Raw genomic sequence first — 16313 nt, forward strand, 5'->3', positions numbered from 1 at the left:
TTTTAAATAAATGAAACGTTATTTCCCATAAGAGGCAGGAAAAGCTTGATTTGTGTGCACAAGCCCTTATCTGGTATAACGGTACATGTTCTTATCACAGTGGAATTCCAGTGAGATGAGTGGTCTGTGGAAATGAGAAAGACAGGCATTTAACACAGTGAAGCAGCAAGGTGGGCGTTCCACGAATATGCCTTTAAAGCCCTCTAAAAATTTTTAACATCGTCTGCACATTTTGGCTCACAGATCTCCCTAATTTACCTCCCTATTTCAAATTACTGAGATAATTTTCAGTTAGAGTTTTTTGTTTCTTAGGTTTTTGTTGTTGTTGTTTTTGTTGGTTTTGATTTGTTCAGTTACATGGAGTGGGATGTATACTCTTTAAATTTATAGCAGAAGCTTTTACTTCCATTAATGATGCAAACTCCAGACACAAAAGTGTGTTTCCTTTCCACGATTCTGTTTCCTTCATGTGACTTCTCTCTCTTAGGAACTGAAGTACGGAGACGGGATACAGCTGTCTCGGAGCAGAGAACTGGATGAATATTTTGCCCAGGCCAATGATCAGATGGAAATTACGGACGGTTTGATCAGAGAGATGCGGCAGATGGGCCAGCCCTGTGATGCTTATCAGAAAAGGTATTGCTGGAGCTCCCGTCATGGCGCAGCAGAAACCAATCTGACTAGTATCTGTGAGGATGCAGGTTCAATCCCTGGCCTCGCTTGGTAGGTTAAGGATCTGGCATTGCCATGAGCTGTGGTGTAGGTCACAGACACGGCTCCGATCCCGAGTTGTTGCGGCAATGGTGTCAGCTGGCAGCTCTAGCTCTGATTGGACCCCTAGCCTGGGAACCTCCATATGCTGCAGGTGCGGCCATCTAAAAAGCGCTCCCCCCCAAAAAAAGGAAAGAAAAGGTATTGCCCGCAGAGCGAGCAAGGTGCAGGCTGGCCTCATGGAGTTACCCTCAACCCAGAGGCTCCCTTGCTTGGTGTTTTGCAGCTTTATGTGCCTCTAATACAAACTGATGAAGCTTTCCACCTTCATCTTTTGTGGAATCACAAAGCTGCCATGAGAAGAATTAAATAGACCTACCCAAGAGGATGTGCTTATTTTGAAGAGCTGGGTTTGCTGTGAGATGTTTGCATGATTCTGTGTAGGGGCAGCAAAGACCCTTTGGCTCAGTAGTTGACTCTTAAGAGTCTAAGATTAAGTCCAGCTCAGTTTAATGAATACAGACTCATAGAGTTGAAAATGCCATTGAAAGCAGAGGCCTGTAGTCTGATTTTGTGATCATGGTACCCAGGGCGGTGGGTCCTAGGGAATTCCCAGGGCGGAACTCCTGAGAAAGTGCAGGATGCTGCAGGTTGGGCAAAGGCGGTTACACTTGCGCTGATGCTTCAGGCTTGTAGCGGCAGAATATTTAAGTTTCTGTATGCGATCAAGAAAAAAGTCTACGTACACTGCTATGTATAAAATAGATAACCCACAAGGACATAGCAAAGGGAACCCCACTCAATATCCTGTAATAACCTCTAAGGGAAAAGAATCTGGATACATACTTAACTGAATCATTTTGCCGTACACCTGAAACTAACACACGGTAAATCAGTGGCACTTCAATAACAACTTCGATTTTTTTAAATGTTTTCTTTTCAGAGCTGCACCTGCGGCATATGGAAGTCCCCAGGCTAGGGGTCGAATCGGAGCTGCAGCTGCCGGCCTCAACCACAGTCACAGCACCATCAGATCTGAGCCACATCTGCCACCTGTGTAGCAGCTCACGACAAACCCAGATCCTTAACCCACTGAGCGAGACAAGGGGTGGAACCCACATCCTCATGGATACTAGCCGGGCTCTTAACCCACTGAGCCCCAACGGGAACCTCAATAACAAATTTTACTTATTATTACTTTTTTTGTTTTTAGGGCCACACCCGTGGCATAGGGAGGTTCCCAGGCTCTAGGGGTCAAATTGGAGCTATAGTTGTGGGCCTACACCACAGCCACAGCAACGCAGGATCTGAGCCTCACCTGCGACCCACACCACAGCTTACGGCAATGCCAGATCCCTGAGCGAGGCCAGGGATCGAACCCGAAACCTCATGGTTCCTAATCGGGTTCATTTCCACTGCACCACAATGGGAACTTCCAATAACAGATTTTAAGTAAAAAATAATTCACAGGCGTCTATAAATAAAACAGGTGTGATCTCTGTACTGACACAAAGGAGGCTTGGAGAGGGGGACGTTCGCCCAGGGCAGGTGTTCTCGGGCCTGTTCCCTGCAGCGCTGTGGGTGTGTTCATTTCCTTCCAGACTGCTGCAGCTCCAGGAGCAAATGCGAGCCCTTTACAAAGCCATCAGCGCCCCTCGGGTCCGGCGGGCCAGCTCCAAGGGTGGCGGAGGGTACACCTGTCAGAGTGGCTCCGGCTGGGATGAATTCACCAAGCGCCTCACCAGCGAGTGTCTGGGGTGGATGCGGCAGCAGAGGGTAAGCAGCTTCCGGCAGGGGGAGGGGAGGCTGGTCCTCGTTCCTGCTCCCACCCCCACCCCGTGGGCCAGGAGTGCAGGACGGGGCAGGGTCCTCCGTGGTCAGGACCTCAGCTGGCAGCATCTGCTTGCTGTTTTTGGATTTTCCTCACATTCAATTTTAAAATGAAGGCTTTTATTTATTTATTATTTTTTAATTAGTTTTTTTAATGACTCACTGAATTGGATTACATTGGTAGGTGTGCAACGATCATCACAACCCAGTTTTATAGCCTTTCTATATCCCAACCCCCAGCACATCCCCCCACCCCCCACCCTGTCTCATTTGGAAACCATAAGTTTTTCAAGGTCTGTGAGTCAGTATCTGTTCTGCAAAGAAGTTCATTGTTCTTTTTTTAGATTCCACATGGAAGTGAAAGCTTATGATGTCGGTGTCTCATTGTATGACCGACTTCACTTAGCATGATAATTTCCATCCATGTTGCTGCACATGCCGTTATTTCTTTCCTTTTAATGGCTGAGTAATATTCCATTGTGTGTGTGTACCACACCTTCTTTATCCAATCCTCTGTTGATGGACAGTTAGGTTGTTTCCATGTCTTGGCTATTGCAAATAGTGCTGCAATGAACACTGGAGAACATGTATCTTTTCAAGTCATGGTTTTCTCTGGATAGATGCCCAGGCATGGGATTGCTGGATCAATTGGTAATTCCATTTTTAGTTTTCTGAGGAATCTCCATACTGTTTTCCACAGTGGTTGCACCAGCTTACATTCCCACCAACAGTGTAATAGGGTTCCCTTTTCTCCACACCCTCTCCAGCATTTATTGCTTGTGGACTTTTTGATGATGGCCATTCTGGCTGGTGTAAAGTGATATACCTCTGGCTGGTGTATAGTGGTTTCGTTTTGCGTTTCTGGAATACTGAGTGATGTTGAACATCTTTCCATGTGTTTTTTGGCCATCCGTATGTTGAAGGCTTTTATTTTGAAATCAATGAAACCTCGGGTTTTTTTTTTTTCTTTCTCATGTGGCTTTAGGGAACCAGTCTCATTGCTGTATAGTCGTGTACTTTGTCACTCGGGTAATATTTAACAGGTGTCATTGAATTGGTAGCTTGTGAGAATCTAGTTCTTCCAGTTCACAACCAGAAAATCCATTGAGGGGGTTTATGTGCTAAAAAAAAGTCATCCTTCTGACTTGAGTGGTCGCTGAGCTCATCGGGTGTCCTGAGAGGTGCTTAGAGAAAAGAACCTTGTGGAGGTTCACGTAAGATGGTAACAAATCCAGGAGTTCCCGCTGTGGCGCAGTCCGTTAAGAAGCTGACTGCAGCAGCTCGGGTCTCCTCGGAGGCGCTGGTTCGATGCCCAGCCTGGTGCAGTGTTGCCGCAGCTGTGGCTCAGATTCAGTCCCTGGCCTGGGAACTTCCATGTGCCATGGGTGCAGCTGTAAAATTATTTATGTGTTTTTTTTTTTTTTTTTTTGTCTTTTGTTGTTGTTGTTGTTGCTATCTCTTGGGCCGCTTCCGCGGCATATGGAGGTTCCCAGGCTAGGGGTTGAATCGGAGCTGTAGCCACCAGCCTACGCCAGAGCCACAGCAACGCGGGATCCAAGCCGCGTCTGCAACCTACACCACAGCTCACGGCAACGCCGGATCGTTAACCCACTGAGCAAGGGCAGGGACCGAACCCGCCACCTCATGGTTCCTAGTCGGATTCGTTAACCACTGCGCCACGACGGGAACTCCTGTAAAATTATTTTAAAAAAAAAAACAAAGACGTTAACAAAATGTGGGAGCTAGACACCGAGTAAAACTGGATCTTCTGGTTCAGGCTCATTGGTTGCTCAACCTTAGATTTTTGAAGTGTCAGTTGTTCTGTTGGGCGTTCGCTACGTCACTGACGTGGGAGTGAGGTCAAATAATGCCACCAGATGTGCCTGGCCTTTCCCTCCAACTGGTGTTTCTACAAAGGACTTTTCACTGCTAATTACTGTTGTGTTGTTTTATGGAGTCATGATGCGCTGTCCTGAACAGGTGGCAGGAGAAATATGCCATCGTCAGGTAGGTGGGAATTGTATGATGAAAACCCCGTCCTGATGAACCACCACCTTCTGGAATGGTCGGTTGTGCAGAGATGCGGTTATGGTTGTCAGAAATAGGAACTTCCTCACCCGTTGTTGGACCAATTGAGCAGTGGTTCCAAAGTTTCTCAACCATGGACAGAGTTTTGTGTGTGTGCTGTCCCAGGTATGAAGGCTTATGGGAGTAAACATTCGTTCATTCATCAGTTAACCTTTTCTCCTATTTATTATAAAGACTTTACAACCCTTACAGAAGGCGGGGCTTATACAGTTATACAGAAAAGTCAGTTATAATCCCAGAAACCCACACACAAACCTATTTGCTGATGTTCCAATGGCCTTCTAATCTTTGAACACCTGTTTCTAGAGCACTTACCATGTATTGGCACCAGGCCAGAAAGTGAGGGTTCAAAGGTTATTTCCCATAGCCCTGAAAACAAATATTTTGAAGAAAACAAGATGCATCAACACCCAAATAACCAGATTTCTGTCGAGAGCAGAGTAGGGTTGATGGCCAGGTTTGAGCTGTAATCGAACCCTGCTTGGGGAGTTCCCTGGTTAAGGATTCTTGAAAGTTTAATCTCTGATCCTTGGCCTGGGAACTTCTGCATGCTGCAGGCTCAGCCAAAAAAAAAAAAAAAAAAAAAAAAGAAGAAGAAGAAGAGGAAACACACCCTGCTCAGATAGGAACGGGGAAGGGGTGGCGGCACTCCCATCCCTGGGGAATGAAGCCAGCGCAGCCAAGGTGGCTGGGCGGAGCTCGGGGGGCTTGGACCACATTGGGCGGGTCGGGGATGTTAGGTAAAACAATGTTTGAACCAAATTACTTGTGAAATGGCAAATCCCGTCATTTCTTCGTAGTCCCTCTGACGGTTCTGTAAACTGGCAGCTCATCATCGGTCATTTTTTGGTGTTCAGGTTGGGTGTAGCTTTGTAAGATTCTTCGAGCAAAGGCTCACCATTGACAACTTTTGGAACATGGCATCTTCCCATGGACTCCGTTTTCCGTTGTGGGCGGCGGGGCTCAGGGGAAAAGCATCTTCTAATAGATGCAGTGGAGGAGCGCGGCTTTTCAGATCAGGCGGCCCCCATGGTTACAAAGGCATCGAACGCGGGTTGGCTCTGGGGTTCTCGGGCCCTTTCCTCTTCTCCCTTCTCCCCCCAGCGTGGCCTGCATTCTTTCTCACATTCCGAGGGGACGGAGCTGCAGGGCCAGCTGATAAGGGGGCAGTGTTCCCAGCCGCCCAGGCCTGTCTGCAGGCACACACCTCCTGGGCTAGCTTTTGTTTCTCTGATTTGCGTTTCTGCTGATGGACGAGTCAGATACTGTCCATCTGACCAGTAATGAGGGGCGGGGGCGGGGGCGTGGTCCTCTCATTAACTCCCCAAGGCACCCACCTGCTGCTGCTATAAAGCCAGAATGAGCCAGAGGTCAGAGTCCTGGGTGACTTACGGTTGTCTGCTGGCTGCCCTTTCTGAAGGCTCGCCAAGGACATGAGAACATGGATGTGGCTTAGAACAATGTGCCTTATGTTCTTGCTGCAGAAGCAGCCTGGAATGTTTGCCCTTGGCGTGTCCAGATGACACAGGTGATTGGGAAAGGCGTATGAGCTCATGCAAAGGAAAGACGAGATAATAGACTTGCCACGATCCGGAGCTTGTGGCATAAAGTTTGCTTCTTACTGTGTGGCATTCTTAAACTGGAGTAGTGAGACACAAATTAGAAAGTTAAATGTAGGAGTTCCTGTCATGACGCAGCAGAAACGAATCTGACTAGGAACCATGAGGTTGCAGGTTCGATCCCTGGTCTTGCTCATCAGCGTGAAGGATCCGGCATTGCCGTGAACTGTGGTGTCGGTCGCAGATGTGGCTTGGATCTGGCGTGGCTGTGGCTGTGGCGTAGGCTGGCAGCAGCAGGTCCGATTAGACTCCTAGCCTGGGAACCTCCATATGCCATGGGTGCGGCCCTAAAAGGACAAAAGACAAAAAAAAAAAAGTTCAATTTAATTTAATTTTTCAAAAGCTAACATAAATCCACAATCTTCATATTGTCCACATTAGCTAAAATTAAGGCATTGAGTAGATAGAGTAGCTTCTCTTTGAAGTGGGATGTGGGGAGTTTTCATCTCCAAAGCCAAAGCTAAATTCTGGATTTATTTATTTTTTATTTGTATTTTTTCTTTTGGCTGCCTTGCAGCATATGGAGTTCCCAGGCCAGGGGAAAGATCCAAGCTGCCGCTGTGACTTATTTCACCCACAGTTCTGGGGCCAGGGATGGAGCCTGTGTCCTGACGCTGCAGAGACACTGGCTGATCCTATTGTTCCACAGGGGGAGCTCCTAAATTCTGGATTTAAAGACAACACTTAACATTAGTCTGAACAATTCAAAGAAATACATGATGAAAAATACTCCTAGGTTACCTGTTTAGCTCGGGAAGTAGTACTTGATTGAGCTTAATGAACTATTTTTGATGTACATTAAAAAGTAACCAAGTATAGAAAAATATATCAGTATTTTATAACATAATACATAGGCGTGCACACACAGCTGTGTACACATGTAACACACACACCACTTGCATGTGCACAGGTAGATTTCTTCAAAGAACATGATCTAGGTTTCAAGGATCTTTTTTCTTTTTTTCTTTTTTTGTGTCTTTTGTCTTTTTAGGGCCACCCCCGAGGCACATGGAGGTTCCCAGGCCAGGGGTCCAGTCGGAGCTATAGCTGCCGGCCTACACCACAGCCACAGCAACTTGGGATCCAAGCTGCATCTGTGACCTACGCCACAGCTCACGGCAACGCCGGATCCTCAACCCACTGACCAAGGCTGGGGATCAAACCCAGAACCCCATGGTGCCCAGTCGGACCCGTCTCTGCTGCACCACGATGGGAACTCCTCAGGGATCTTATTTCTGAATCATCTCTTCTTTGTCCATCCTGAGCTGGGAGTGAACAAGTTGAGGAAAGCAGTATTTGGCAACCTCCCTGGCTGTTTGGAAATCCTGACCCCTTGAGCATTTTTTTTTTTTTTGCTTCGAAAATATTGGAGTTCCCTGGTGGCTCAGCAGGTTAAAGATCTTGGTGTGGTTGCTGCTGTGGCATAGGTTCAATCCCTGGTTCGGGAATTTCCATACTCCAAAACCATAGCAAAAAAAACCCCCAGACCTTTTTATTTTATGTTTTTGCTTTTTAGGGCTTTGGCATATGGAGGTTCCCAGTCTAGGGGTCCAATCAGAGCTGCAGCTGCCGGCCTACATCACAGCCACAGCAACGCCAGATACGAGCCCGAGTCTGCAGCCTACACCACAGCTCGTGGCAATGCTGGATCCTTAACCCACTGAGCAGGGCCAGGGATCAAACCCTCATCATCATGGATCTAGTTGGGTTTGTTACTGCTGGGCCACAACGGGGACTCCTGATTGACTGTTTTCATCTTCAGTTGTATCTGAGTGGAAGCTGTGTGTGTCCCTTGGTACCTGGCCCTGGTGGTGCTGTAGGTGAGGGAGTCAGAAGTAAAGGGCTTGCTCTCTGTCCCTTCGGCAGGTGGAGATGGACACGGTGGCCTGGGGCGTGGACATGGCCTCAGTGGAGCAGCACATCAACAGCCACAGGAGCCTCCACAACGCCATCGGGGACTACCGCTGGCAGCTGGACAAAATTAAAGCCGACCTGGTATGTTTCATTTCACAGCCTTCCGAGAGCTGCTGACGCTTTATGTCATTCCCCCATTCCAGGCAGTCGGGGCTGAAATCCGAGCCTGGGATTCCTTCCCCATCAGATTGGAAGCTTAAATAAATAAATAAATAAATAAATCCCTGATGGGGATGTGGAATCAGACAGACCTACTAGAGCTGCTGCTAACCCTCCAGGATTCAGGGCACAGGCACTTGTTAGAGCCATTGGCAAATGAATATTTGGTTGGGTGGTGGCGGTTCCTTTCTGCAGAAGGCGGAGCATCTCTTCAAATAGAGAAAGTGTGACCATCACGTTTTATTTTGGTGAATCCTTGGTAAAGTCCTTGGTGACTCCTTTCCTATGTGCAGTTAAAATGTATTTCTAATGAAGGAGATCGTGTCTCATCCTGACACTGTTCCTTCTTTTGAAGCTAGGTCCAGAATGACAGCCTGAAATACCCATCCGATTTTAAGTGCCTGGTTTCTGCCAAGGTCGCTATACTTTTAACGTAGGCTGGATGTACTCATTCTTACTTGCTCTGCCTTTTTGTTGTTGTTGCTGTTTGGTTTTTGCCTACTTTTGACCACATGAGCGTCTGATCTCATCTCTCCTTGTTAAGATCTAAGGCGTCCTAGATGATATTTTCAACTTTTTAAATCTGGTCTAACAATGAGTCTTTCAGTGACAGTGATGAGCCCTTTACTCTGTAGAGATACCACCACCAGGCCAGTGAGGTGTGTCTCCAAACCAACGGGGAAAGGTCCCTGTAGGTAAAAGATTTCATAGAGCAAATACATCTGTCTCTTGAGGGATCTGAAGTCCGTATGTATCTCACGAGAGGGGGGTTTAGAAGGGCTCTTCTTGCTGGACGGACCCTCAAAGGAAAAGAAATACTTACCTGCTGTGTGTCTTCTTCTAGCGTGAGAAGTCTGCAATCTACCAGTTGGAGGAGGAGTATGAGAACCTGCTGGTAAGTTGACATTTTTTGAAGGCTCTGTGTTCAGTGCAAGTTCAGTTCCACAGGCACAGACCTGGGAGTGAAACCTCCCCTGCTCAGTGTCAGACCTAAGAACCCTGGAAGCACCTGGAGATACACTGAGGGGCTTATGGATGCTAATTTCATCTCTGCTGCTGTGCTTTCTTTTCTTTTTTAGGGCTGCACCAGCAGCAAATGAAAGTTCCTGGGCTTGGGGTCGAATCGGAGCTGCAGCTGCCAGCCTACACCACAGCCACAGCTATGCCAGATCCTTAACCCACTGAGCAGGGATAGGGGTCAAATCTGCATCCTCAAGGATACTAGCTGGGTTTGTTTCCACTGAGCCACAAGGGGAACTCCCGCTGTGTTTTCTTTAGAAGGAAATTTTGAAGGACTTTTTTCCCAAAGACAGTACCTAGTGCTGTTCTGTTTGGAAGTTAGGTGTCACCTAAATAACACGTGTTAAATACTTGCAGTTAAAGCCATTATGCTTTTCTGCTTGTAATTTGCCGCCTTTGTAGGAAGTATAAGCAAAAATAAGACTTGTTTTTCCTTCGAGATGTTTACCCGACACTCATCACCTTTTTATGACAAACCGAATCAGTTTCTTGACTCATAAGAAGAGATATTTCCGTTCTTCTACTTATTTGTGTCACCACATCTTCACTTGCTCAGTTGGCAGTAACACTTTTAAAATTGCTTGGCCAGTGGGGACACAACTAGGTGTAATTGATGGCACCTTGAATTTAGAGGCTGGGGGAGAAGCAGGAAAAGGTTGATTTGTCTAAGAATCCATTTTCCCAGAAGCTCCCTGATAGCTCCGTGGGTTTGATCCCTGACTCTGGAACTTGGGCATGCCACAGGTGCGGCCAAAAAAAGAAAAAAAAAAAGACTCTATTTTCCCTTTATAGTCTAATACTAATTATTGAAATGCAAATTCTTACATGTAGAATGGATAAGCAACAAGTTCCTACTCTAGCATGGAGAACTATGTTCAGGAGTTCCCGTCGTGGCGCAGTGGTTAACGAATCCGACTAGGAACCATGAGATTGTGGGTTCGGTCGTTGGCCTTGCTCAGTGGGTTAAGGATCCAGCGTTGCCCTGAGCTGTGGTGTAGGTTGCAGACGCGGCTCGGATCCCACGTTGCTGTGGCTCTGGTGTAGGCTGGCGGCTACAGCTCCGATTCGACCCCTAGCCTGGGAACCTCCATGTGCCGCAGGAGCGGCCCAAGAAATGGTAAAAAGACAAAAACAAACAAACAAAAAACCCAAAACAAAACAAAACAAAAAACCCCATTGTAAATCAGCTACACTTCAATAAAAGTAAACAGGTTTTTTAAAAAAAAGAATATAAAAAATCTAACTCATTGTTGCATTCAAACCTCAGGATCTGAATCAAGACCCTTCTGGATTAGGCTGTTTGATTGAATCTAAAAGCGTTCCCTTACCCATCGCAAGTTTAGGGTCAGGGGAGGCTCCTCTTCCCCTCCCGGGTGGTCACAGAATGCAAGACGTGAACATTTGGCTGATTGTTGGGATTTTTGCTGATAAAAAGGCTGCCCGGGTTTATCTATCTGTGCAGTCCGTGGGGAACACCCTTCATCTGAGTGTTGTCCTAACGCTGCCTGGGCCTCCCTGTGCAGAAAGCATCCTTCGAGAGGATGGACCACCTGAGGCAGCTGCAGAGCATCATCCAGGCCGCGTCTCGCGAGATCATGTGGATCAACGACTGTGAGGAGGAGGAGCTGCTGTACGACTGGAGCGACAGGAACACCAACATTGCCCAGAAGCAGGAGGCCTTCTCCGTAAGCCCCGCCCCCGGCGCCGGGCCCCTCCCTCCAGGCGGTGCCGGGTGCGGTGGGGTGGGCGCCTGGGGAGGGACGCGCTTGCGTCATTTCACCTGCCCCTTCTAATTCCGCCTGGGTGGAAGGCTCGTGAGAAACATTCCTTTCTGGAGTTCTCCTGCGGCGTATCGGGTTGAGGGTCCGGTGTGGTCACTGCTGTGGCTCGGGGTGCTGCTGGGGTGCAGGGTTGATCCCTGCTATGAGGAACTTGCACATGCGGTGGGCACGGCGCAAAAAAAAAAGAAAAACCCACCCAAGTAACCATTCCTTTCTGAAGGCGTTTCCGTGAGCTGCGGGGGCAGTGCAGGGCTTAGCATCTCAGAAGACAGCAGCTAGAGTGAGGTCCCTTCATTCTGATGGCCTGGGCTGTGTGTAGCGCAGGGTGTGGTGGCCTAAAGCCAAGAATCAGAGAACCTTAAAGCCGAGAGTCAGAGAACCTTAAAACCGAGAAATGGAGAACCTTAAAACTGAGAAATAGAGAAGCTTAGTACCTGCTGTAGCTCTGTCACTTCACCTGTGTGAATTTCAGGCAAGATGTGCCACCAGTTTGGGCACAACCACCTACAACCTTCTCCAACATCCTTTCTGGTCTTAAAAATGCTATGATTCTTGAGGAAGACGTGGAGCAATTCTTTGGCATTGTTGGTTTCCAAATGGAGTTTGGTCTTTCACTTCCTTTAACTCTGGCGGGAGGGAGGGAAGGCTGCTGGTGATTTGTTCTATAGAATTTGCTCTTCTTTTACCCAGATACGCATGAGTCAGCTGGAAGTTAAGGAGAAAGAGCTCAATAAGCTTAAACAAGAAAGCGACCAGCTTGTCCTCAGTCAGCACCCAGCTTCCGACAAAATTGAGGTAGGCTTCATGCAGTTTGTATTTTTATCAGGGGGACAAAGGGGGCGCTTTTCAAACAATAAGACTCTACAGGAGTTTCCCTCTTGGCTCAGTGGTTAATGAACCCAACTAGTATCCCTGAGGATGAGGGTTTGGTCCCTGGCCTCGCTCAGTGGGTTTAGGATCCGGCGTTGCTTGTCACAGACAAGGCTAGGATCCCATGTGGCTGTGGCTGTGGTGTAGGCCGGTGGCTGCAGCTCCAATTCAACTGCTAGCCTGGGAACCTCCATATGCCACAGGTGCAGCCCTAAAAAGACAAAAAAAAAAAAAAAAAAAAAAGACTACAGATGAGTTATTCTTATCCATCATAAAGCCATAACAGGTTTATTTTATCAATGCCCTAGATCAGGGGTTGGCAGTCATTTTCTGGACCGAATAATAAATATTTTAGACCAGCAGGCTGTTTGACTGCTGTCGAAATTAACTCTGCCATTGTAGTGTGAAAACAACCATAGTGACATGTAAAGGAATGATTGTGGCTGTGTTCCAATAAAACCTTATTTATAAATGCAAGCAGCGGGCCACATGTGGCCCTCAGGCTGTAGTTCGCTGACTTCTGCCCTAGACTGCCATCTGTGGGTTGTGATCAAAGCTGACATTAGCTAGGAGCATTGGTATGACCATACTGGTTGCTTAAAAAAAAAAAAAATCAGGAGTGCCCGTCGTGGCTCAGTGGTTAAGGAATCTGACTAGGAACCATGAGGCTGCATGTTCGATCCCTGGCCTCGCTCAGTTGGTTAAGGATCCAGTGTTGCCATGAGCTATGGTGTAGGTTGCAGATGTGGCTCGGATTCCACATTGCTGTAGCGTAGGCTGGCAGCTGCAACTCCGATTCGACCCCTAGCCTGGGAACCTCCATATGCTGGGTGTGTGGCCCTAAAAAGCAAAAAAAAAAAAAAAAAGTTTCTCAATTTAGAATTAGATTAAAAAATGCTTCCATTCAGGCTGACCCATCTCTAGATGAATGGATGCTTCTCTGGCTGAGTGGTGGACAGAGCCGATGTTCTCTTGTTTCAGGCCTATATGGACACTCTCCAGACACAGTGGAGCTGGATTCTTCAGATCACCAAATGCATTGATGTTCATCTCAAAGAAAATGCTGCCTACTTTCAGGTTTTTATTCTTAGTAATCATTTAACTGTCTTTTGAGTCTTAATACCTTATCTTCTGGGTGTGTTTGAAAAAGCACTGAGAACCATCATCACAACATTACGTAAATGCCATTTGTTGGTTTTTAGTTTAGGGGAGCAGAGATTGGTCATAAGTCACTGAAATAGTCTCTGGCTGTCACATGAATTGATATACTTTCTGGGAGTTCCCGTCCTGGCGCAGTGGTTAACGAATCCGACTAGGAACCATGAGGTTGCGGGTTCGGTCCCTGCCCTTGCTCAGTGGGTTAACGATCCGGCGTTGTCGTGAGCTGCGGTGTAGGTTGCAGACGCGGCTGGATCCCGTGTTGCTGTGGCTCTGGCGTAGGCCTGTGGCTACAGCTCCGATTCGACCCCTAGCCTGGGAACCTCCATATGCCTCGGGAGCGGCCCAAGAAATAGCAGAAAGACAAAAATATATATATACATATATATACTTTCTGCTCTCATCTTTTCCTTTAGCCACCTCTCAGATAGACCCACAGGGAAGGTGATCCTTGAATTAGAAATTCTAGATAATACCGCTTTGCTGAGTTGCTTTTCATTGACATGACGTCATCTCCTTCCTTAGTTTTTTGAAGAGGCCCAGTCGACGGAAGCATACCTGAAGGGCCTCCAAGACTCCATCAGGAAGAAGTACCCCTGCGACAAGAACACGCCCCTGCAGCGCCTGCTGGAGCAGATCAAGGAGCTGGAGGTACCGTTGCAGACCCAGGCCCCCTGCAGGCTTACCTGGGACACGAAGTAAATGGCCCTTTCCCATCCCCACGACTCAGTTAGACTGGCATCGGGATTTGTGTTGTCCTATAGAGCAACGAGGGCCCAAATCTCAAGCAAGCTTTGTCTTCATTTTCAGTGGCTTTTCTCAAAATACCTCTCTTTGGAGGTCCCTTGCGGTGCAGCAGCTTAAGGATCTGACCTTGTGCTGCAGCAGCTCAGGTCACTGCTCTGGTACGGGTTCAGTCCCTGGCTCGGGAACTTCCACGTGCACTGCCAACAGAAAACAAAACATTTCTTTGCATACTCAGCTACTGTTGGAAATGACTTTTGCATCAGTGGTTACTGTTTCTCACAACAAAAATGGAGAGAATGCTTTGGAAAAATCCCTTTGGAAAAGCAGACTTCACGTTTTACCAGCATCGTCCCTTTCACGCAGTGATAGTCTTTCCTGCCTACCTACTTCATGGCTGCGTTGCCTCCGTAGTGGCTTCTTATGAAAGGTGCCCATGGTTCCTGCAGGTGGATGCATTGGTGGCTTTTTGCAGCTGATGCAACTGCAGAAATATCTAGTTGTACTGTCATGATAGCTACCGTAATGCCCTTTGAAGAGGCTCCTCTCAAATTCACAGGGGATCCATGTTCAAGTATGGTTTTTCTTTGCAATTGCAGAAAGAACGGGAGAAAATCCTTGAATACAAGCGTCAGGTGCAGAACTTGGTCAACAAATCCAAGAAGATTGTGCAGCTGAAGCCGCGTAACCCGGACTACAGAAGCAATAAGCCCATCATCCTCAGGGCTCTGTGTGACTACAAACAGGACCAGGTGCGTGCTGGGTGACTCGGAGCGCTGCCAAGGTTTCCTTTTCTTTACGTATGGATTTCTGTCCATCAGGAGAGCAGAACTTCATTTGGGGTCCGCGAGCACCCTAGGAACTGTCTGTCTTTTGTATACAAAGCAGCAAGCTGTTGAGAAAATACAGAAGTTTTGTTTGGAGTCATGTGACAGCTGTCAATAAGCAGGACAGTAGTTTTTTTAAACTGGTCTCTTTTAAGGCTTAAGACTTCTTCTCCTCCATAAAGAAAAAGAAAGGAGAGAGGGAAATGAGACCGTTACACTGCCTGTAAACTGAATATCACTGTTGATTTTATGTAGAATTTGAGTGTACTGGTTCTCTAGGCTCAGTGGTAAATACAGACATTTGTATGGAAAGACGACTTGTTTTTAGTTAAGTTTTTTGGGGTAATTCCACAGCTCTATTTTCTTATAAAAACAGTGGAGGATTTAGGAAATATAAAACATGATTAGTTGGTGATTTAAATGTTATAAAACAATGGAGGGAAGTTCCCTTTTAGTGCAGGGGATTAAAGATCCGGTCTTGTGCAGCTGCAGTTCGGATTTGCTCTCTGGCCCAGAAGTTTCCACATGCCTCAGGTGCAGCCCCAAACAAACAAACAAACAAATCAAAAGCAATGGAGTTGACTCGACTCTGCAGAAGTGTCTTGAGTACTTTTGTAGAGAGGAGAAATAAGACATACATCTTACTTAATTGAATGGAATTTAAAATTCCTAAATACCAGGCTTGTGATATTTTCCATGTTATAGTTGTCATATTTTAAATATCCATTTTAAGAAGCTATATAGAGTTAATTTAGAGATGAAGCTATTTAGATGTCAGAGGTTAATTCAGAAAGTTATTTTTCTGGGGACTTTATACCAGGTTTTTTTTTTGTTTTTATTTATATATATATATATTTTTGTTTTTTTTTTTTTGCTTTTTAGGGCCATACCTGTGGCATATGGAGGTTCCCAGGCGAGGGGTCAAATTGGAACTGCAGCTGCCAGCCTACGCCACAGCCACAGCCACAGCAATGCCAGATCCAAGCCATGTCTGTGACCTACAACAAAGCTCATGGCACTGAGGATCCTTAACCCACTGAGCAAGGCCAGGGATCGAACTTGCAACCTCATGGTTCATGGTCAGATTTGTTTCCGCTGCACCAAGACGGGAACTCCCAATTTTTTTGTTTTTATTTTTAACGTTTAAGAGCAAATGAATGAGACAGGTGACTCCTACACACTGATATCTGCTGTATAAAACACAGACCCACGAGAACAGAAAAGCCGGGTGGGGGGTGAGTTTTTGCTTTACGAAAGGATTTCTCACTTCACTGGAGGCTTTCCAGGCTCTCTGGAAAGTTACTCCCCCTAATTCTTTTCAGACACACCTGGTAGGCTCAACTGTCTTATTTAAAGCCTAAGTATTAGAGTTTCTGCTGTGGTGCAGTGGCTGAAGAATCCCACTGCTGCGGCTCAGGTTGCTGTGGAGTTGTGGGTTCAATCCCCAGCCCCGTGCAGCAGGTTAAGGATCTGGTATTGCTGTAGCTGTGGCGTAGGTCGCAGCTGCTTGGATTCATTCCCTGGCCCAGGGACTCCCATATGCTGTGGGTGGGGCCATTAAAAAAAGAACAGGCGTTCCCGTTGTGGTGCAG

At 47.0% G+C, this 16313-nt stretch overlaps 1 protein-coding gene across 2 annotated transcripts in view; it reads left to right on the top strand.

The window, feature by feature from the left end:
- The window catches only part of DSP (desmoplakin), a 52978-nt gene that overhangs the window by 15355 nt on the left and 21310 nt on the right, over positions 1 to 16313 (top strand). For both annotated transcript variants that reach the window (XM_021100158.1, XM_003128168.4), the window contains exons 3-11: positions 488 to 636; positions 2313 to 2487; positions 8115 to 8243; positions 9166 to 9216; positions 10865 to 11026; positions 11813 to 11917; positions 12974 to 13069; positions 13676 to 13801; positions 14494 to 14646. In XM_021100158.1, the coding sequence (XP_020955817.1) occupies positions 488 to 636; positions 2313 to 2487; positions 8115 to 8243; positions 9166 to 9216; positions 10865 to 11026; positions 11813 to 11917; positions 12974 to 13069; positions 13676 to 13801; positions 14494 to 14646 (1146 nt within the window). The remainder of the gene's footprint in view (positions 1 to 487; positions 637 to 2312; positions 2488 to 8114; positions 8244 to 9165; positions 9217 to 10864; positions 11027 to 11812; positions 11918 to 12973; positions 13070 to 13675; positions 13802 to 14493; positions 14647 to 16313) is intronic.

The sequence above is a fragment of the Sus scrofa genome, chromosome 7 (genome assembly GCF_000003025.6).
Source record: "Sus scrofa isolate TJ Tabasco breed Duroc chromosome 7, Sscrofa11.1, whole genome shotgun sequence".
NCBI classification, from domain to species: domain Eukaryota; kingdom Metazoa; phylum Chordata; class Mammalia; order Artiodactyla; family Suidae; genus Sus; species Sus scrofa.